Source organism: Procambarus clarkii, chromosome 83, assembly GCF_040958095.1.
Source record: "Procambarus clarkii isolate CNS0578487 chromosome 83, FALCON_Pclarkii_2.0, whole genome shotgun sequence".
NCBI classification, from domain to species: Eukaryota; Metazoa; Arthropoda; class Malacostraca; order Decapoda; family Cambaridae; genus Procambarus; species Procambarus clarkii.
The window spans coordinates 1,537,903-1,562,235 of NC_091232.1; the positions used below are offsets into that span (position 1 = coordinate 1,537,903).

Genomic DNA, 24,333 nt, shown 5'->3' on the forward strand with positions numbered 1-24,333 from the left:
AAGACAAATCTGGTAGTATTTGTTTTTACTACACAGTTTTCAAGTTTCATAGCCATCTACACGTTTCAACACATCGTATTCTTTTAAATTAGTAACTTAAGTAATGTAGTTATTCTTGTGTGCTAAATGGCAAATATTAGTCTACATCAATTTTTGCTTACCTCCAACTTTGGAATGTTGACTTAAGTTTCAGTGCGTAAATTATGTCGGTATAGAAAAAACACACTTAAAAGGTATAATTAAAGCTCTTATCTAATTCCGTGCAGAAAATATCACCACAAAGCAGCTTCAAAAAAGTAACATTATGCCGTGAATAATGAAAATCCACATTGTTTTTTAGATTTTATTACTTAAAATACAGGAGAAAGAACCTGGTGTTATGTCGAGGTACATATTCATAGAATACAAATTACCATAAAATAAACATTGAAAAAAAGTTATATTTAAACTGGATGACACTCAAACATATCAAAGCTAAAGCCGCGTGGAGGAGCGCCGAACAAAGCTTATTATCCTGGACACAATCCCAGCGGGCCGAAGCCTCCGTGGCTGCAAGGATCACTCGTCCCACGACGAAACCCCTGGCAGCGATCAATGCCCCTGGCAGCGATCTATGCCCATAGTTACGATCGAAACTCCTAGTGGTGATTGAAACCCTTAGAAGCGATCGAAACCCCTAGGCTACGATCCCCTGGCGGCGTTTGAAACCCATTTGGGCTGATCAAGCTGAGGCAACGACCCGCGAGTGTGGACATTATTGTCGCCAGCTAACGTTAATTTGCGGAATTGGGCACAAACCTGTCGTTACTATATAGAGCTACGAGACAACGACACTAAGGCACTTAAAAAACATTGTGGTTTTTTGTACTGTAAACCGTAGGGAAGATTTCATGGAGCACCTGGGGTTAAGCTCGTGTGTGTGTGTAACTGTAAAGTGTATATTTGCAGCAAATACCATTTACTTATCTGAACAAAAATAGTTAGAACTTATTGCCAGAAATGCTAAGCTTTACAATAATTCATTTGAGGAAACATCAATCTCGGGAGCTGGGCACTGTGGTCAAGTTAAAACATTTGATAGGGTTATCAGACTTCTAAGACATGATTTGTTTGGAATTATCAGAAGGGATACTAACTAATACGTGAATACTGACCAAACAGAGCAAGTGCGTGCGTGTGCGTGTGTTTTTGCTAATTTTATATAAACATTTACACAAGGTCTTTAACACTCTCCTGAGTGCGTTGTCAAGATCTAAGTGTGTGGTTAGAACCATACTTACATCTCAACGACTAATGGCATTAGTCGTTGGCATGCGAGTCTTGTCTAACCACATACTTAGACCTTCACAAAAAGCACTCAGGAGAGTGCTAAAGACTTTGTAAATGTTTATATACAATTAGCAAATACATCACTTTGTTTTTATCCTACATATGTACTGCATTAGGTCCAAGATAGTATTAGACGTATGATTGCTAAGAGAGGTTAGGTTCTATACTTATGTTGCTGTTAAAAATTGTCCCAGTTGGCCATATTCAATAATAGAATAGTAAACTTTTTAGTGGTTCATCACTACATATTAATACTTTCAACCAAATAATTATTATTAATTCTTATTTTAGAATGGAATGGTATGAGAGTGTGTGTGAGAGAGAGAAAAGCAGTGATAAGAATGAGTTTATTGACAAGATCCTCCAGAACATCCTCCCCTGGCTAATGTTACAACCGTGACGACAGATTGGCCCGTTACCAACTCTCAGTAAGATGGTAAACAAGCCAGCAGCAGTGTTAGCAGCGGGAGCAGCCTAAGTAAGGCACCACCTGGATAATTAGTCAATGTCAGCTTTGTGCCGGACTCAACCGAACCATAGATTCTGAAGTATAATGATACTAAATGAAACCGAGGTTCTAGGTAAAGGTAATACTATTTTTTAATTGTTACAAGTCTTACATTTTTAAGCGCAAATGGGGAAAAACTGAACTGGAATCATAAACTGGCTGGCAAAATCCGACTTCCATTGGCAACCTTGAACTTCATCTATGGTGAGTGGGAGCAGTACAGCTCAGTGTGAAGTGACCATGCTCACAAGGCCGAATCTTCAGTAACTAAACATCCGAAAACTCGTCCTTGCAGGCTATGGATCACGTCCACACCCACCCACCCACCCACTCCGAGGTGGACACCCTAGTTCCTATAGCATAAAGAATACATTCAACATTTAGGAACAATGACTGTGGCTAGAGAATTTGTGAATGAACACCAACAACAGTTTCTTTCTCCCAAGTCTTAAACTACTAAGGTACTACAACCCTCCCAGACATCCTACGTTTACTGAACAAATAAGCATTCAGTTCATCCAATTTTTTCCATTCAAACAAGTTATTCTTACAAAATTCAAATCAAATAAATTATAAATTCCATTTGCGAATCAAAAAATCATGAAACGCTTCTAAAAATCATGACAAACTTAGAGACTTTGGCTTACAGTACTTATTACGTAAAACGTATCCATCCGCTCTAAGTGACAAGAACACAACTTTCTTCTATAGCACCATAAGAAAAATAAATCTCCCATTCTGATTAAATAAAAAGGTATGTTTTTAACAGAATAAAAATGCAGTGTCAATAAAGTTACACGTTTGCCTTTAATTACCCATAAAAAAACCATGTCTATGACTCGTTCGGTAACGGACAAGTCTATGCAAGAAGAAAACACAATTCCCATGACCTACCTTGTCCAATACACACACTGTCCGCCTTTAATGCTTAACATCCTCGAGAAACTACATTGTTGGCAGAGAAACAGGGAAAATGGCGACTTCTCTTCAAAGTCGATATGAATTTATAATTCGGTGTTTAATGTGAAATGCGATAATCATCACGGATTTTTAGACTGGCCTGTTACCCCTGTTACTCCGAGGAGGCAGTGACCTTAAGGCTACAATGAACCAAGGCGAGACAGGATTCCTTCATGTTAACCACAAGCATGACTTTCTAATTATTGCTTAGTTACTAGCCAGACTTACTTTTCAACACGCAACAAGCTCGTTCTCTGTCTGGTTATGAAGAATCCCACCCCACGTTGTTGTTAGAGTGAGAGCTGAACTGTCAAGCCTATACTAGGGTGTTACATGCCTTACATCTTAAGTTTAGTGGGTGATATGCACACGTTCAAGACCGTGCCAAGACTCGAAGGTCAACTGATATGGCACCAACTGCACGCAAAGTCAATGCTTGCCATTGTCTGCGAAAACCAGTGTAGCCCATATGAAGAGCATTTCCAAATTTAGGCGGCATCACAGTCGCCTATCACAAGGGATCACGATGCCGCCCTCTCACAGAGGGTCTGGGAAGCTCCAATGGCACGGTCGGCATCACTGGGATTGTCACCGACGTTACCCAGGCGAGTGAGAGAATTTTTTTTATATCAAATCGTGAACATGTGTGGTGAAGTTAACCTTAACACGGGTGGATGATACTAGTCTTCCTTAAAGAACGCCAGAAGGGCACACGCTCATCGGTACTAGAATTGTCGTGTTCACACACCAACCTGTCTTAGAAATTGTTCACCTTTCTTCATAAAATGAAATAACAATTTACGTTAACTAAATGTTTACATGATGATCTTTGTCAGTTTAAATCGCGACGTGCACAATAGACTGTGCCCGTGTGTGCCGACATACGAGCCTGGGTTGCTCTAGACTGTGGGGTCCCCAGCTAGCATCGCGGGACCTGGGCCAGACTGTGGGGTTGGGTCCTTAACCTGTATTGTGGAACCTGGGCCACCCTAGACCGTAAAGTTAAATCCTGAGTCAGCATCGAGACCCCCCCCCCCTGGGTTGACACCTGGTTGATGGGGTTCTGGGAGTTCTTCTACTCCCCAAGCCCGGCCCGAGGCCAGGCTTGACTTGTGAGAGTTTGGTCCACCAGGCTGTTGCTTGGAGCAGCCCACAGGCCCACATACCCATCACAGCCTGATTGGTCCGGAACTCTCGCCCCAGTCTGTGTTAGTTAGGTCCTCGGCCAACATCGAACCCCCCCCCCCCCCTGGGTCACCCTAGTCTGTGGTGTTAGGTCCTCAGCCAACATCGAAACCCCCCTGGGTCACCCTAGTCTGTGGGGTTAGGTCCTCAGCCAACATCGAGACCCCCCCGGGTTATCCTAGTCTGTGGGGTTAGGTCCTCAGCCAACATCGAGACCCCCTGGGTCACCCTAGTCTGTGGGGTTAGGTCCTCAGCCAACATCGAGACCCCCCTGGGTCACCCTAGTCTATGGGGTTAGGTCCTCAGCCAACATCGAGACCCCCCGGGTTATCCTAGTCTGTGGGGTTAGGTCCTCAGCCAACATCGAATCCCCCCAGGCTGTGAGGTTAGGTCCTCAGCCAACATCGAGACCCCCTGACCCCCTGGGTCACCCTAGTCTGTGGGGTTAGGTCCTCAGCCAACATCGGAGGGGGAGAGCTTGGGCCGGCCTAGTCTGTGGGGTTGGGTCCTTAGGTGGGACCTGAGAGCCGCCCTAGACTAAGGTTAGGTCCTCAGCCATCATCGTGAAACATGGGTCGCCCAAAACTGTGGGATTAGGTCCTCGAGCAAGTATTTAGAACCCATGTCCGCCCTAGACTGTTGAGTCAGGCCCTCGGCTAGCGCCGTGGGGCCCGATTTGCTTGCAGTCTTCGGTATGAGATGAGAAACCCAGAGTGCATGTAGCCGTTATCGGTATGGGGCACGAGACCCGAGTGCATGTAGTCGTTATCGGTATGGGGCACGAGACCCGGAGTGCATGAAGTCTTTATCGGTATGGGGGCGCGAGACCCGGAGTGCATGAAGTCGTTATCGCTGCGATGTTCATCTTTATTGCTCAGAAAACACGACTCGACGGTTCCGCGCACTTGACTTCTTATCGAGAAAGTCCACCATAAAAGCCGGTATGATATACAACCATCGGTTGCCTTGTGGCTTGTCTAACAAGCCACAAAATATTTTCACAGCATCTTTTTTTTCAATTGTTATCAAATAAATTTACAGAACATTTAGATAAAATATTCACACTGCTTTGTATAACACTTCCACGCCACGAGAGACATTTATCACACAGGAACATCACCCTCACTTTACACTGACAATTTATTGTTAAATCATCCATTTTTACATTTACTCTTAATTACGATGTATAAGGTCGATAGAAAAATATGAAACCTGACGCAGTATGGAGGATGCGGGCAGCTTCCTCAGAGGCAGCGGAGGAAGCTGCCTCCTCCGCTGCCTCACGTCTCGCTCAGCGGGGCCCCGACCGGTCCTGTCCCGAGCACGGCCGCCGCACCTGGCCACGCTAATTCACCCGGCCGGCTCACTGCCCACCTGGACACACACACACTACCTGGAGACGTCAGTGCACACGTGCCTCTGCAAGGTATGTACGTTGTCATATTAAACCAGGATGTGTGTAGCTTGCCATATATATGTACACCAGACCATGGTATGTACATGGGGGTGGGTATCTACACCGGGCACTGGGCCCAGGTAGAGGAATAAATATACACAACGAGACCAGCGCGAGGCTCAGACAGGTGGCGGGCCGTGCACATAGCGGACCTGGGGACTCAGCGACAGGTTGAGGGTGTTCACGTGATCGCAACAGTTGGGCTCCAACAAGCAGGCTACACAGAAGAGCAGCAGAAGGGCAGCTTGGAAGGGCAGAGCTGCCCGCACCACTCTCCACACCCACCCGCGACCGCCACTCACGCCACCAATGGTGTTGCTCCTGCGGGAGGCTCTCCCAACCCTGTTCTCCCTCGTCCAGCCGCGTCTCCTGAAAAGCATATAAAGTTACGCAATTATTACCACTATAATGCATGTTGACATTGCTAATTATAATTACATGTATAGTAACCTAGTTAACACTTCAATGTCTCTGCATTAAGATACTGGAGAGCATATTCTGAGTCTTCCTCTGCACCCCCAGTCGACAAGCCAAGCTTACGCTCACTTATTTAATACCCAATGTACCAAAAGCAAATTCATTTTCCACCCATTGGTCCATACATGATTAAACCCAATCAGTGATCTGTAATGACCTATGAGGTACGTCTGAAAATGATCCGCCAATCGGGTTTCTCCCCCTTACATGAACTCCGCCTCTTCCCATGACCCGACCAATCATGGATCGTTTCACTTGTCACCTTCAGTTTCATTTTATAAAGTGGAAAATCTTGACTATAAACAAATATACAAATGGCGAGAATATATTACAACTCGAAAATTTAAAGATAATTCACAATAAAATCAAATTCGAGAATGTGTGTTCAATAACTCAACAATAATCAATATGACACGAGAGATTAGTTTACAGACAGCAATGAATTCGTGTTGCTTATAAAGAGGTCAGTCGAGGATGACATTTGGGACTCGACATAACAGTTGTTTCTAGACTCTCAGACACTGGCAACAACCTTCCTCCTGTTTAGATAGTTACAAAAAGTACTATGTGCACCGTAGTACAAACATTGACATAAATGGCAATTAGACAGTAGAATTTGGTACTATTCACTGTATAGTCCAAAAGAGCTAATATAACAACTGAAATATTCCTAGGCCTAGAATAGCGCACATGTACGATATTAGGTCTTGGGAGGTTAGGCTAGTTTAGGTCGTCTTTGCAACATAAATCCAAAACCTTTTCCAGTTTATGGGCTGCTAGAAATCTCTCTTCCTTGTCATATTAGTAATTTGCAATGTGTAAATATGCGAGAGAACATTGATTAATTAAACAAAGCTACGTAAAAAGACATGTTCAAAATACTGATATGACAATGTTACAAATCTATGTTCAAAACGTATTATAATGACAAAGGTAAGAACATTTAGAACATTATTTTATTTGCATTGGGAGAGAGAGAGGGGGGAGGGAAGGAGAGGGAGGGAGGGAGGGAGGGAGGGAGGGAGGGAGGGAGGGAAGGAGAGGGAGGGAGGGAGAGGAATAGACAGGGGGGTTCACTATTTTAAAAAGTTCCAAGTATGTCGATACTTGGAACTTTTTTTGCAGTGTAATTTGTTTTCTTCAATAGTCATATTTAATTTATTTAAGTAGTATACAGATAGTCAAGGCGACAATTAGTTAAGGAAGTTGTGGGACTCTCAATGTACCTTAGCTGGGGAGACGTCTTGGCGTGGTCAAGGCTCTCCGCCGATCTCACCACCAGTTCTCGACAATGCTTCTGTAGCCCTTTTAGCTCAGTCTCGGCGCTCGACAGTGTCTGAAATGGACATAGAACAAGCAAAGGTACTCATGAATCGAAAGCATAAAAAATTAACCTATTGAAAAACACAATTTAAACATTTGGTCATAAAATGTATAGCCATAAAACGTATAGCGTTTGAAGAATTACAGTCAGCCTTTGTTTAACTAAAATTTATGTAAATTTGTCTTCACAAATGCCAGGAAAACTTACCTTGCAAATGGCAGCCCAGGCTTGAGAGTTAGGATGGAGCGAGGCTTCCAGGTCCCTAGCCAGCCTGCGCAGGTGCACCAGGCGCAGCTCGCGCTCGCTCAGTTCTTCAGATGAACACGACTCATAGCCAGAGGTTCCAGAGTCACTAAGACGCTCATCACCTGAGGCCCTCAGGGACAGAGTCGACCCCTGGATGTCTACACCCTGCAAATATTACAAAAATACAAAATTAAATACATCTAGTATAAATATTAAATAGGGTTTATATTATATATTAAAAATAAAACAAACCAATTAATAAGGTTCTGGGCTTTCAGTAAAATGATGGTAAATGTTCTAAACTGTGAAGCAGGTTAATAAATTATGCGATTCTGCATTAGGGAGTACAAGTAATTATCAAAGGAAAGTGTTAAGCCAAGATGGCTATACAGTACTGTACATTTCAGAAAATGTTGAGTACTTGCAGAGAATAAGTCACAATAACGTGGCTGAAACAATGTGTGGGTGTGTGGTTATAATGGAAGGGTCCCTATAGCTATCGTTCAAGAAGCCAATACGAAAGCAGAGGGAAGTAAGACGGCCGATGTCAAAGGAGTCAAGTTTACAGAGGATTCTGCAGAGCTCAGTCAGCTATTATCACTAAAGAGGGAGATGTATACATGTTGAGGTGATCAGCCTGAGGAATGAGTTGTATGGAGAGGAGTTATGCGCCTGGGCTGGCCTGGCCTGACTGACAATGAGGCCGCTGCATGAGGATGTAATAAGCACTACACGGGACGCTAATGCTGCTTCATCACACAAGCCGACGTACTCATCAAAATATTCCGGTTTGCATCACGCAACTTCAGTTCGCAGTGATAAACTCTAGCTGTTGTACTTCAAGTAAATTCTTTATTTCTTTCACATTTACGTGTGATCACAGTTGACAAACTTGTACACACAGCCTGAGGCCCGTAGGTTGATCGGGCACTCACACCAGCAATTTATTTTTCACTTAATGACGACTTCCCTTGACTAGGCTACATTTCTTATATTTAGTTGTGACTTGCGATGCCGAGTTCTATACTTCTCGTAGCCCAACGTTTCACTTGGCTTACAGACACTCTTAAAGCATTATGTGGACCAGATATTTGAGAGGATTTAATGAGTTTTATTGTTTAATATTGGCATAAAATGCAAGAAAATAAAGAATGCAATAATTATGCTACTTTCTGATTACATTTTTTGTATGTGGATAGGCAGGCAGGAGGGTTACTCAGTAGACAGAATACTGAAGTTCTTGCGAGGCAAGATCAGGTATAACATTTGGGGTTTAAGGCTCGTGTTCTGTGATATGAAACATTGGTTTACTGTCAATTATATAAACTATATGTACAGCAGTATTTTCCTTGTAAATTTATGTATATATGACATTGTATTTTATTTAATAGAGAAAAACAAGTTCAGTCTTAAGTGCCGGGTCATAACAAAAGCGCTTCTTTCTCCAAGTACCACCGTTCAAAATTGGCGCAATACATCTCCAGCGTAACATATAACATTTCATAACTATAAATACCCCGTGGTTTTATTTGTATACACGTCGTTGTATTGCGTGTGCAGGGTTCAGACTCTGGACGTGTCGAGGCCCGTCGCGTCAGGTGGAAGACGCTGACACCTATAAATATAAATATCAACTCGCCAATTGCTAAACTTTACTATTCTGCTGATCATGGACAATCCATCTTCAAGCTACGGCTCATTTTTTTCCTTGATGACACTTCTCACTTCAGTGATTAATGTGGGTGTCAGTAGCTGGAAAAGGGGGGGGGGGAGAAGGAGTGGGATTTCTAACATTTAAATAAGATTGAAGAGTACGCACGACCCCCCACAAGGCAGCGCATTGGCTGGCCGCTGGAGGGTCTTGTTAGCGGCCTGTCGGTATTAATCATGGCATACAAATACCTCTCCCCGCCTCACCACTCTTAACACGCAACACTGGTATCTGAACAAGCCCTCACATTTGATCCCCACGCATGAAGTCACGCAATCAACAACTACTTGCGGCCTCATTGTACCAACCCCCGAGCAACGGGCTCGGGAAACAGGTTCCCGGGCATACTGTCACGCTCGCGTAATACAGACATATTGGCAAGAATTGCGGGAATGCCGAACATGTCATGACAAAAGGTTCCCTGGAGACGAGGCGGGTGGAGGCGTGTAGGATGAAGACATGTACAGGGAGTCACCAGGTACAAGAAGGTAAAGCTGTGCGGCATGGGGGTACATGGGACGCCTTGTAGCATACTGACGAAGGCGGAACGTCAGTTATGATGAAGCGTGACCTCATGGTCACGCTTATCATCCAAACTTTATGTAGATCGACCAAAGATAATTATACGGATGTCAGCGAGGCCTCGCCGTTCCCAGGAGCTGCCCGAGCCTTCGGTCCCGTGGCGCGTCATCGTTACTGTAAGTACTATCTAAACAGGACGATGGGTTCTGTATTTATAATCCATAACTTTTCATATTTTCATTCCTTTGTCTAATCCCCAAACACCACGAAAAAATGTATAACGGATTATACATTTTAATGGAGTAATCTCTGATGAAATAAGTCTAACTACTTGGGCTGGACGGTAGAGCGACGGTCTCCCTTCATGCAGGTCTGCTTTCAATCCCCGACCGTCCAAGTTGTTGGGTACCATTCTTTCCCTTCCCCATCCCATCCTTAATCCTTATCCTGATCCTGATCCTGATCCCTTTTAAGTGCTATAGTCGCAATGGCTTTGCACTTTCCGTTGATAATTCCCTCCCTCTGATAAAATAATATAGTAACTTCTTTTAAAGCTATATCATCAGACGAGTTTGTGTTATATATTTTTCTCTCTTGGAGTAGACGATTTGCCAAGAACATTTATGCTAAACGAAGTTAATTTATTATAAATTGGTGAAAGAATGTCTTAGGTTGACGGTTTATTTATTATTTATTGAGGCTTTTTTTATCGAGCCTGGCCTCCTGCCGGGCTCGGAGAGTAGAACTCTCGAAACTCTCCAGGTAAGCCCACTAGAGGGTGGGGGAGTGTCTTACCTGCGCCTTGGTATGCTGTAGCAGCAGCTTCTTGCCCGGCTGCGTCTTACGCTTATCATTAAGCAGCCGAGCCACACCCTGCACAGAGGCCGTCTCGGTGTCAGTCAGCGACCCCGTCTGTATGGCCGTGTCCAACACCTTCAGGGTCTCCCCGTCTTGCCTCAGCGCCCTGGTCAGCTCCTCCGCCTGCGTCTCCCAACGTTTCCAGGCGTCCTCAACACCTTCCAGCCGGGACACCTCGCTACTCAGCCTGAAAAAAAGAAAAAATATATATAATTTCAACTAATGTTCGCTACATGGCTGCAGGATTTCCTATATTAAGATGAAAGTAACAAATTTGTAAAGGAAGTATTTTTTTTAATCTTACAAGTCAAGGATAGTTCTCTCTCACGCGCAAACAGGAAATTAACTTTGCAGTTTTCGCGCGCGCGGCAACAATTCTCTCTGCTATAATTATTTAATTACGCTATCTTAAATTTCTCTAGCTGAAAGTCACCGGTGAGTCACATTCCGAATACAAACAAGGGTAACCCTTTTATCTATTTCCCGGATGCAATCACTGAATTTACCAGCCTATGATAAATCGCAGCTGTTTGAGGGAGGTTATCTTCACACAATCCGTGAGGTTAGCAGAAGCAAGATTCAAGCATACAGGATGGTTTCTTCAAGCATACATAGGATGGTTAGTTTTTGCAACTGTAGAATTTCATCGTGTCAGTTTTCTTAATCCACTACTACCATAATTTTCTAGCTCCTGCTAACAGCTGAAACAATCACATTGCCTAAATCTACGAGCTTTCCTTATTAACTCAACTTCTGTGCTAGAGTAACTTTATTCACTAATCTCCTAATGTTAACAAAATCAGAATTAGGCAATTCCCGTGATTTGACTATTCTGCCTTAGTAACTGAGCAACCCGTCCTCCTAACAGCATCGTATTTTGACGTATACTCTACCCAAGGCCAAAAATTGTCGTACAGGAAAATGGTAGTGGCTCGCGAAATTGACATACTGTTCCATTTTCTGCTTTGTGTCCTCTGGTAGGATAGGATAGGGCACTTGAGTACGACAGTTTCTTGACATTGGGAAAACTTAGGACAGGCTGAACTGAGACGAGATATTCATAGAAAATTGTAAACAGAGAACTAAAGATGTGGTGATTGCTTAGAACAAGCTTAGAATAGTCAAACTATTATGTATTAGCGATAAGACCTGCCATTAATGTATAATGACTTACTGTAAATATATAGCTCTTGAAATAGCACTTTCTCTGTAACTAGCTGACATTGTAACTATAAGGTGTGAAGGATAGATGAAATTGTTTATGTAATAATCTAAGATGAGGTCTGATAAAGACCTTTTGTGCCCTCTGTAATGCTTTTTGCGCTACCGCTCACAGGATTGGTATGGGATGCACAATAAACTAGCCGCCTCCGGCGGCAACAATCTTAGAATAATGCTGTACCCACTAGTTAAGTGTGGGATTAGGCAAGATAACACCACTAGAACTAATGATATACCATTTATACCTATGAATTTCTGCTGTATCATTTAACATCAGCTGTGCTTTATCGAAGGAGGTAAAGGACAGAGAATGTTTAGCGTGACAGCAGGACTAGAAGATATTAACACTGACCGTCGGTCGGCTTCGTCCCAGATCCTGTAAAGGTCCGCAACATCATCCTTGAGGGGCGCCAGAGAGTAGCCAGTGTCGGTGAGGAACCTGTGAACTGCCAGGTTGATGCTCGAAACCTCCTTCTTGCGCGCACACACTTCCTGTTGCAGGATCTGTACAAAGCACAAAAAGCAACATATGGTTAAAAGAACATTCACTAAAAGTAACGATTTCAATTGATAATGCGTAGAAAGAAACATTATAATTAATATAAATGCATCAAATGTATAATAAACGCGGTAAAACCACAAACAAAGTGGGCACAAGGTTCAGTGTTAGAGGTTCACACCAGCTTCAAGTGGCCTTCAATCACCACTTGTCATTATATGCAAATAACAATTTTGCAAGGAGGCTACCTACCACCCAGAGCTGCACTCAAAGGGCATTCAAGTTGTACGCAATGTTCAAAATGACCAAACATACATACATACCCTTTTCAACCATTAGATACAACTCGCTCGGCACCCTGATACATTATTTACAGGATCATGATTTATAAAGAGATTACTTAACAAATATGGCCCCCTCAACCACAACACCGCACTACCAACACAGCTCAACTCGGTTCATTCAATTTGTTGACGTCATCTACACCCATACTTGGAGATGTGTTGGAGACTCAGGGCCCAGGTAGCAACTATTCCATACAGCCTAAAACCCTCTTCACCCTCTAACCTAGTGAAGCGTAGAGATTTGTCCTGTATGAGCTAAGAGAGCTTCCCCCGCAAGCCCAGTGATGTGCTACGAGCGCCTACGCAAGCCAAGCAATGTGCCAAGAGATTCCTCCTTTATTTTCTAGCCCAGCGATGCGCTTAAAAATGTTCCCGCTCTAGCCTAGTGATATTACCGTGGCGTTCAACTTGCCTATGTATGCACTGGATATTAAAGCTTTTTTAATATTACTAAGTGTGTTATCCACCTGTGTTTTGCGACCTGCATCCTCGTAAAAATAAGGATCCCTGACAATACATCTTACTTGCTCACTTTATCTCGAAATATTCAATTCCAGATATTTTGTCTGAATGATGAAAACAAGCAACCTGTCCCTGCACTTAAAAGAAACTTTATATTTGTTAACTGGTGATACAGTTGTACTAGCTGAATCTCTAATATAAATATATCCATTGGAAATGTGTGCACAACAGCGTTTATAACTGTCATCGGCTTCCTGGTTGATACCTGGTTGATGGGATTCTGGGAATTGTTCTACTCCCCAAGCCCGGCCCGAGGCCAGGCTTCACTTGAGTGTGTTTGGTCCACCAGGCGGTTTGCGTGCAGCGGCCCGCAGGCCCACATACCCACAGCAGCGACCCGCAGGCCCCACCGCCTCAATTGTGGGTACGAACACTTATGTGGGGTACAAAGCTTACAATGTGGACGCTTATCACATCTTGAGGTTATCTTGATATGATTTCGGGGCTTAGCGTCCCCGCGGCCCGGCCCTCGACCTGGCCTCATTTTTTTTACACATCCCCAGAAAGCAGCCTGCAGCAGCTGTGTAACTCCCAGGTACCTATTTACTGGGGTGAAAAACTCCGGCCATTCGTTTCCGCCTTCACCGGGGATCGAAACCAGAACCTTGGGAATACGAATCCCAAGCGCTGTCCACTCAGGCCCCTAATGGCAACGAATTCAAACTAGCTGGGTGCAGTGGGGAACGTTGTGGTAGCCGTGGAGAGGGTGTAGCCGTGGAGAGGGTGTAGCCGAGGAGAGGGTGTAGGTGATGAGTGAGCGTGACGGGTGTGGGCACCCCTCGCTGTGTACCGTCACACACCGCCGCTCACCACCTCCCCCAACACATAAACATGCACGCAATACAAGTATCTCTGATTTTATCGTGTAAGTAACCTCTTCATACTGTAGCCCGTTACCCTGGTAGTACAAGCTGTCGCCAGGGCCAAGCTTATGCTGGTAGTGATGACGTGACTATCTTCACTATTCATTTGTGACGTCACGCCAACATATATGTAGGCAGTAGGAGCTAATCACATAAAACCGTTCTTAACAAGTAATTAGAGAACATGCTCCACATGCTAAGTGCGCGTGGAGACACCATCCACGAACATTGCTTTTGTCGGCTTATCAAAGTTACCTTCTTCCTATTTCAATTGGCCGGTCATGCTTGAATGACAGGAACAAGCCAGTCACGTCTTGTCCACCTCTTAGCTGGCCAAAGATAACTAGCAAGAGGACAACATAGAAACACAGTTATCAGTTAGTGTCAGGACACTAACTTCGGACGCACGTCAAATCGTTTGGAGTAACTAAAACAAGATACCCTAGATGGCTAAACAAATATTATAGCAACAATGTTTACGAACGTGTACAGATAATAATTAAGAAAGCAGTTTACTTAGTGTTTAATTTGTTTTATGGCGGGATCACGTCCATAGTTCGAGATTCAGAAAAACCAGAGGCGCCTTAGTCAAGCAGCAGCCCGGACGAAAGGGGAAAGGAGCCTTAGACAGGGTCAGTCGGAGAGTCGTCGCTGGGATGATGGGGCCAGACACAGTGGTGGCCAGACACTGTAGTGGTGGCGCTGGTCAATCATCCAGAACACAACAATTATCATCCCAGCACGAGGTGGCAGGCGGCGCATCATCACACATCTCCCAAACAGTATGACCAACACTTTCCTCCCAGCATTAGGCTATACATGGACATTACACACCAAGCTATTGTGTAACTATACAGTTGATTTGTTCAACGTATCCTACTGCAAGAGTAACTACTGTACTGATGGGTTCAATGTTGGTGATCTTACAAGTTCAAGCAAGTTTATTGAGACAAGAAAAAAATACATCTCAAAGGGATAGAGTAGCTTAAGCTATTTCTACCCTCCATAAAAGTAATCTTACTATCATATGCAAAAAATGTTACAATAAGCAGTCATTACTACTACTAACACGGCACAGTATCGACAGACCACTGAAACATTATCTAGCACAGTGCACAGTTACAAACCCATTAAGATTTCAACTTCGATTCAACAGAGCAGAAGTTGTTAAACACAAGGGACAAAATTTTACTGAAGCGACCATACGAGTCATAAATACTCATACTCCGCCCAAGTAAAACAGAAACAAGCAACATTTAATGTTTAATGGGCCAGCCAGAGGCCCATTACATTTTATGCATTATATCATCTAGACTAGAGCCCCTCACAGGCCCAATTGCCAGAGATACTTGTAGCCATGTGGTACTTGACCTGTTACGTCTGTCACTATATTGTTACTTTACATTAATGTTATATATATATTATATTATATTATAATTATATATATATATATATATATATATATATATATATATATATATATATATATATATATGAGAAAGCAGAGAGAAAGAGAGGGCGGGGAGGAGGGGGCAAGGTGTGGGCGGTGAGCGTGCGGGGAGGGGGCAAGGGGGGTCCCCAAGGTGTGGGCGGTGAGCGTGCGGGGAGGGGGCAAGGGGGGTCCCCAAGGTGTGGGCGGTGAGCGTGCCTTTGAGCCATTAAGGAGAACAGGGCCCCCGCAGCCAGCACGCCTGATCTTTACCCGTCATAACCTACCACAATATTCACTTAACAAAATAATAACTGGCCATGAGCACTACAATGCCATCATACAGCTATGATGTACTTTACAGCTGCCACAAACACTACTATGACTGCCATCGTTTGAACATCTATTGAACATCCTTCAGTCATCATACATATGAATTAGATTGCCGTGTCAGTTGAACTTCCACACAAGATAATTAAAACCGGAGGGTGTAAAGCTGTGTCCAAACATAATAATAGGGGTTATTTATCATTTGGCCACTGGAAGGACTTCACAAGGGCTTTTAATGCTCTTTACATTCCTCGCCTCGCCCCCCCCCACAGAAATGAATAATCCAAGTGGATATTGTGGGGCCAGAATGTGGCCAGATACTGTTGTGTGGGAAGAAAGGGGGTGGAGGGTGGAAGAAAGGGGGTGGAGGGTGGAAGGAAGGGGGGGGGGGTGGAGGAAAAGAACGTTTCAGGAACTATAAGAACGGGGGGGGGGGGGAAGTAAAGTAGCAAGATACTGGTGTGGGTGACCACAATCATCCTCTCAACATGAACGGAAATTGAGAAATTTATCCCCCCCACCCCCCTCAGAACTAGACCGGGTACTTTTGGAGACTCCAGTACTTGGCATGGTACTCAGGGGTCATCAGCATTTCATCACTAACTGGTAGACCCACTGAACTTGGCTAACATTAAATAACTTTAAATAACATTAAATAACCCAATAACTCTGGGTCATCTGGTAAGGTATCGTCGTGGTTTGAAGGGACAGCGTGGCTAGCAACCTGTGGTGACGCGCGGCGCAGGGAGGTACCAGGAGCGTGGGAGGGAGGGGGAGAAGGGGGAGGGAGGGGGAGAAGGGGGAGGGAGGGGGAGAAGGGGGAGGGAGGGGGAGAAGGTGGAGGGAGGGGGAGAAGGTGGAGGGAGGGGGAGAAGGGGGGGCAGAAGCGTGGGCGGAGGGAGGGAGACGTCGGGGGGGGGGGGGGGGGCAGCGAGTGTAAATCTGGCATCGTTACCAAGACACGGGCCCCCGTGGCGCGAGGGAGGGAGTGGGAGTCACAAATAAATTTCCAGCGTCCACCTGTGTCTTCCCCCCCCCACCCCACCCACACAACACCCCCTCCTACACCCCTAAACTACTACTTTCTAATCACTCGCATTCCAATATTTTCCCATCCATTTTAACCCTTATGCTCCCCCAGAGTGGAGCTCTCCGTACTTCCTTTGTAATAGAAAGGTTTCAGTATGGAGGAATTCTACTTTCATGATCCTCTACTCCCTTTCATGCCCCGGGCACCCCCCCCCCACCACCACCACACGCTCCGGGCACCCCAACACACGGGCCCAGTGGAAAACCTGAACATTTACCAGATATAATTTTCGTTCACAGAGGAATTTGTGTTTTGTTTTAAACAAATCCGAACTCAAGACTTTTGGAAATACGAGTCTCGCTACTAAATATAAAAACACGTCATTATCACACATGATAATGTATGAGGGGTCACATCGCTATATGATTTCCACGTATAACTGGCGCCGAGGAAATTCTGTTGAAGGATTATATATATTCCTGTCTTGACCACACTACACAAGTTAATAACAGTCAAGCAGTAATGTGAAAATATCGTGGGTATAAATTGTCAACAAGATTTTGTTTAGTGATGGTGAATTATTGGACGGTGAGTGACAGGCAGGAGGGTTACTCAGTGGACAGAATATTGAAGTTCTTGCGAGGCAGCTCAGTATAACATTTGGGGTTTACGGCTCATGCTCGGTGATATAGAAAATTGGTTTACTGAGAATTATACAAAATATAAATATAGTATTTTCCCTTGTAAATTGATGTAAATATGATCTTTATATTTTATATTATTTAATAAAGAAAAAAGTTAAAAAAATGCAGTCATTTGGCGTTTGTAAAGAAAATATTTTTTTACAGCTTGCTGCCCATCACGAAAGTTGATATGTAGTCCATACTGGCTTAGTGTATTCTTGTGATGCCTAGAGTTGGGCTTCTGGAGGACTAGTCCCCAAGCCCGGCCTGGGACCAGGCTTGACTTGTGATAATTTACTCAAACAGACCAAGTTTTGACTTTGTTTTGACCTTGGTATTAGTTCATAAATTGTCAAGGTATATATTTTATTTCGAACATTTCGCCTGTTTTGAAATATATATGAATGCGAGCCATTTCCCCGGTGGAAACAGTTTGTTTACATCCGTTTGGAAGCCGCGTTAGAACTGCTGACCTGGTTAACATCCCATATTACTTTACACGCCCCTAACACTGTTAGATCCAACTTAATTTTGCTTTTAAATTGAATGGTGTTTCATTGCCAGTAATGGCAATATTGAGACCCAATTACATGGGATCTCTGAGCTCCTGCGAGGCAACTGGTAGGCTGGACTTTGTTCTCACACTTAAAGCACCTCAGTTTCAACAATATCGCCCCCAGCATCAAAATAATTTTAGCTAAATTAAAAGCACAATAATACCGTCGCATCCTGTAACGAAGTCCCCGGCATCGATTCACTTTTTGACGTGTTTACAATGGTGTAGAGGTATGAAAATTACGGACAAAATTAAATTACGGGAAACGTTTCAGGTGTTTACAAAGGTAAACAGTAGCCTTGCAACACCTCAGTTCAGTTTTGTTCATTTATTATGCACCCCATACTCATCCTGTGGGCGGAAGTGGAAAGGGTTACTGGGGCACATAATGGGCTCAGGGACTACAACCCAAAATTAATTTAGCTAAGCAAGATACAGTCTTGATGAGCTAGTTACAATATTTATTGCACATAGTCACATCAACAATGGGCTCGAGACCGACCACAAATACAGTTTCTAAATTAAGCAACTGACATATGTGGAGAGCTTGTGTCACACTTGATATGTCTCTCCTGCACACATTTGTTACATTATTGTCTCTGAATTCACGTATCTTTTCGCTCTCCATCACATAGTGACGAAGTTGTCTCAGTTTACATTTGGCCAGGTCTACATCAGCAGATAATGAAACTTCCCAGAGATATTTATAGCAGTCTAAGTCGAACAGTGGTAACATCTAGGAGTTTGCTGATTTTATTGGATGATCAATAAAGGTGTGTGGCTCTTCTTGTATGATAGATGGAATTACTGGTGTCGATTTTACTTTACCTCAGATCTACAAGGTTTTGTTGAAGTTCTTGGACTGCTTATAGGCAATCCAAGATTATATTTATTTTCTCCTTTAAAGGCAGATTCTTTAGCTAACTCTTCAGCTTTATCATGCACGCCAGAAGCCTTAGCTAATATGAGATGGAGTCCACATGAAATGGACTCTTACCATCATTAATAGTTTTGTTGTATTTGTGTTCTAGCTTCAGACACGAGCATGTTACAGTTATGTCTTAAAGAGAGTTTAGTGCAATTAAGGTTGATAATGTCACTTACAATTAATGTATCAAGTTTGGAGACTTTTACACATTTCAGTGCAAGAAGCAAGACAGAGTTGGGTGTGAAGGGAGGAGCCCCAGTTGTTCATACGGACTCCCCACTCACGATACAAGCCAACACCCACTGACAGGACAACTGCACTTCCAGCTGCACCTCATAACGGTCCACTTGAACGTCGTTTAATACAACACAATCACTCGGAAGATGTCCATATAACGCCACATTACAGCCCTGTATCAGTGTAAAAGGTCTCATTCCAGGAGTAGGACGAGTCTGTATTTAGCATCTAAATGTTTACGAACAAAATTCACGAGAGTATTATCAGCATAATACAACTCTGTCACCAGGCGTTGTGGAGTGCTACAAGGCCTGGTGAGACGACGAGCCTCGCCCCGTCGCACCAATATATCGGGACACGCTGTCAGAAAACGCCATTTTTTCATGTGTATAATTACCACAAAGGGCGGTACACGGTCCACAGGCAGGGCCATCCCAGGGACCAGGGCGGTGCACGGTCCACTGGCAGGACCATCCCAGGGACCTGGCCGCCGCTGGCACCGCAACTAACCTCTTGCACCATCGATCAATTACTCACTCCATCACCCATTTGTCTCCACTAACCCCAACCACAACTCACCACCACGTCCCGCTCTCCCTACATCTCGCCTCACGGCGGTGCTACCAACCTTCCACCACGCCTCGCTGATCTAGAGTTACCACGCCAAATCCACCAAGTCTGCCACCACCTACCCTGCTTTTACAACAAACTCTTACGCAACTGTATACTTTAATAGATGATGTGATCAGTTTCGAGTTGTTGTATCCCCCCGGCCCCAACAGGAGTCAAGAATTCCACAGGAAAAACCTGGCTGGTGAGGTTGTTTGCGTTCATGGCCACAATAACCTGGCTGATCTGATACTTTATGTACAAACTTGTCGCGTTGCTTCTTGAAGACTTCAACCTGTCTTCAGGTTGTATGTTCCTGTTCATACAAGAGCAATAGCATGTCCCTGTTCAAGTGTCACTGTTCGCTAAATGTCACTGTGGTGTCACTGAGGGGCACAGTGCTCACTGTGGTGTCACTGTCACTGATCAAGTGCCATGGAAAAATACATCGTCGAAATAATAAAGCACAGAATACACACTGACAAATATGGTTACAAAGTTAACCAATGCAAAAGGAATGAAGAAGGTAAATCAATTACGAGAAAACACTACGACAGTATGCCTGTAGGGTATAGACCATCGGGGATCCAATGCAGGCCTTGTAGGAAGCCACAATAAGCAGGAACCCGAGTTCCGGAACTTAGAGAGCAGAAGGGAAACAATAGACAGATCCAAGTAGCTACCTCTAGATAATATACACAAAGATGGTAGTAGAGTATATAAAACAAAGAGCCTCGGATGCAAGGGGGGTATTATTAGCTGATATAAAAGTTCTTACAAGCGAGACGTCAATAACAGTCTTCCGTATCCTGTGCACTGTCAGCAGTGGAGGGGCACTGATGTAGTGAGGGTATCGCTCCTTTTCTCCAGTAATGGCATCCGTAAAATTTCAGCCAATACTTCGACAATTTTCTTCAACAGGTTGGGACAGCTTTGGCATCGGAAAACACATTTAGAAAAAACGGAAACATGAAACAATCGAAACATTAAACCTTCTACATTTAGCATCACACCTAGAAAATGGAGGCAGCACCTAATAACGTAGATAACAAAATAAAAAAAAGTTGATAGTCAATGGAAACCAATTATTAAAAAAATGCCTTATTGAAAGGAGAGTGAGAAAAAGCGCCATTTCAATAACCAAAGCGGATCGCTTAAGCTCTCTTAAGAACCAGACCCCAGAGAGCACACCTGGGGGACCTCCAGTCTCCATTATCCGCGTCCCCTGGCAGGGATAATCCTCCGCGGTCAGGCCAAAATGGTAAACAGGTGGTCACTGGCAAGCGTGGCCCCTATAAACAGGGTCACTGGCATGCGTGACCCCCATAAACAGGGTCACTGGCAAGGGTCACCAGCGTGACCCTTAACAGCTGGTCACTGGCAGCGCGACCATAATAGACCAAAAAATAATAGACAAGCGTGACTGTAAATATACCCACTAGTCTATTTACAATTACGTGCCCAGTCACTGCCCCTGTTCACAGGAACGAACATTTCAGGTCACCGTGGTGGCCGAGCGTCCTGCAATCGACCGCGGACTATACAGCAGCAGGTGAGGCTAACAACGGCCACCTTAATACCTCACAGGCGACTCACATTCGAAGCTCGTTTATGCTGACGCAAATAATCATACGAATCCAACACGAGTATGTTGAGAGACGTGTGTCACATTAAGCCGTGTGGGAGTTCATGTGGGAGACCCAAACCAAAACGTTTGGTTCTATTTTCTTAAGACTATTTCTTAATCCCAAGAAAATATAACTATAATATCCTCTTATTAATAATTGTATTATTATAGTTTTATTTCATGCCACACATCATACTGGTGGCAGTAACGCATCATTGTAGGTAACGTATTCAACGAGTTTCTCTTGCACATGATATCCAACAATGTTTATATGTAAAGGGTTCACAACCGATGGACTTGGGTTGAATCTCATGTCAGAACTGAACCTGTTGGGCACGTTTCCTTTCACGTAATGCCTCTGTTCACCTAGCAAGAAAATAGGTACCCGGGAATTAAACAATTGCCGAGAGGTTGTATCCTGGGGACGTCAATAACAAGCCTAAGGGGGACGTCAATAATTAGCTTAAAAGGAGACGTCAGCCTAAGTATAGCCCTCCTGTCGTTGTTTCAGATTTAACTACTCAGAACGAAGTGTCCATGTGGCACGGACTATGGTGAGCCCGTAGTGGCCTCCTGTCCCCGACAACAGTAATTATATTTTCAAACAAGCCCCAGACCAGGTTCCAGGATTATAACTCCCAAAACCAACTACAGACAAATAGGCCTTCAAGATCAAGTATATTTATTGAGACAAAGAAATACATCTCAAAGGAATAGGCTATTTCTACCCCCCTAAGGAGGCCTTACATACGAGACCAGTTCGGTACTCACCTTCGCCTCCTGCAGCTTCAGGTTCAGCTGCTGGTGGGTGCTGACATCATCTGCGTGCGTCAACTGGTTGGCACGGTCTGTGAGGGCCTCCAGGGCCTGACGGAGGGTCTTCACCTGACGCTGCAGCTCCCGCACTTGTCCACTCTGGCGCTGCCGCTCCACAGCCTGGGCCTGCAGCACCTCCCATCGCTGCACGATACCTTTGTGTCAAGGAAATGGCTAAATTAATAAATAATAATGACGATATTGACTTGCGGTAGATAACATGGTAGATAACATAAAGAATATTCTTTATGTTGCTTAAAGAACATAATAATGTTGATAAGCACAACCTGAACTAATTTATGTAATAATGCTTCACAGAAAATAAAGAAAATGCACCCGCTTCGTATTTAATAGGGGGCAAAATTAAGAAAACTCATGCTGGCTACCATGCACTTAATGTTATTGAACACAATTTCCCCTTTAATACTCACTCATAACCAATAAAATTAACATGTTAAAATATATAAAAAACGACAATGAGACTAGGTGCCGATAAAAATAATTTTGATAAGTAAAACAGGAACCAAATACTAATGTTTTGCTAAAGCTAATCATTAGGATATGGTGGAAATATTTTAGTCTCCCAATAAGAAGAGCGGAATGAACAGAAAACGTTACTTCAGAGGATATAAAGAAAATGAACCCCCTCCCCCCAATTCAATGGGGGACGAAAGCAAAGAGAACGGCGTCATTGCTGACTACTACGCACTTACGGCACAATATTGGATAGAATTTCCTCCTTGAGTAGTCGCTCTCATAGCCTTCATCGGTTACCCTTGAGTGATTGAATGGCGGCATGTCGATTCTTTATATGAATTTTCAAAAACAATCCATCACAATTTCAAGTCATTTGAAGCACGATAAAAAAACTACAACAGGCCGCACTATTTAACCTACAAATATACAACTCTCAAATTACGAACAAAGGATAACGTATACAGTATATTTTTAATTTCCACAAATAATTTCCATCCTCTCAGCGAGAGTAAGTAGTTGAAGTAATTATCAAAAGATGGCGCCAGGGTAAGTGTGGAGATGCAACCGTTCAGTGACCGTTTCTCAAGACGCCAGCCACTAAGTGCCGGCCAGGACACGACTTTCCCAAAGTTCAAAACCCTTCCCTCGTCTCCGTCTTCAGGGAAATCAACACCTCATTATTAGGTCCCGTTATCAAGCAATGCCACAGAAAAACGTTAACGTTAAAGGTCTAATATACAAACATGTGCCGAGAATAGGTTCCAATACTGTGGATGACAAGAAGCACCCCAACCCCCCCACTTGAAATAAAAGTGGAGTCCCCTTTTCTACCCTTCGTCTAACTCGGTCTTGTCCTATCTTCACTTCCCCGTTTTACTAGCAAAATGCTGTATATTTAATTCGTATTATTTTCCTCGTTATTACCTGTAACAGTTGACAACGGAACGGCGGGGAACATTATTACTCTAAGAAACTTTAGATGCTAGTTTCCAACACGATGTTGATCGTCGAGGATTACGAGGGTGTCCCAGGCCGACGTTTCTTAGGATAAGGATAAAATGTTGAAACGAGAACAGAGGTACAGAAGACAGTGGTTGACAATGTTGTATTCTAGTCGAGGTAGTAGAGAGTTGTGGTGGAAGTGGCGGTGACAGTTGTGGTGACAGTAAGGCTTGGGGGGGGGGGGGGATGCAACTAAGAATAACCTAAAGAATAACTTATTTGTTCATAAGAATAACCTACTTCCGCGGAATTATTCCAATTCTTTCCCCAGCCTGATTGATGCCTCTTCATCCCGCGGACATTGGAAACGGTATAATTAGTATTGAACGAATGGATTGATGAATTCCTTAACATGAGAACATGTGTATTAGTTTTGAAGCAGCTAAGTTTATGGGAAAATACCGTACAAGATCTTGTTGGTATACACGAGGACGTTAATCCCAGGAACCAACAAGGTAGGTTGCAACACGACCCAAGAACAATAGGAGTTGTCTATGCACCACCACCACCAGTCTTGCAAGTTCCAAGAGATAACTATGCATCCTCGGGGACTTCCCAGTAGGAAGACTTAGGGTCGGCGCCCA

At 43.9% G+C, this 24,333-nt stretch overlaps 1 protein-coding gene across 1 annotated transcript in view; it reads right to left on the reverse strand.

Annotated features, from left to right (window-relative positions):
* Positions 1 to 329: 329 nt before the first annotated feature.
* The window catches only part of klar (klarsicht), a 336,442-nt gene continuing 312,438 nt past the window's right edge, over positions 330 to 24,333 (reverse strand). The window contains exons 22-27 of the mRNA XM_069316171.1: positions 22,226 to 22,425; positions 12,150 to 12,301; positions 10,514 to 10,763; positions 7,447 to 7,650; positions 7,142 to 7,251; positions 330 to 5,807 (exon numbers count right to left, since the gene is read on the reverse strand). Of these exons, the coding sequence (XP_069172272.1) occupies positions 5,558 to 5,807; positions 7,142 to 7,251; positions 7,447 to 7,650; positions 10,514 to 10,763; positions 12,150 to 12,301; positions 22,226 to 22,425 (1,166 nt within the window). The 3' untranslated portion in view covers positions 330 to 5,557. The remainder of the gene's footprint in view (positions 5,808 to 7,141; positions 7,252 to 7,446; positions 7,651 to 10,513; positions 10,764 to 12,149; positions 12,302 to 22,225; positions 22,426 to 24,333) is intronic.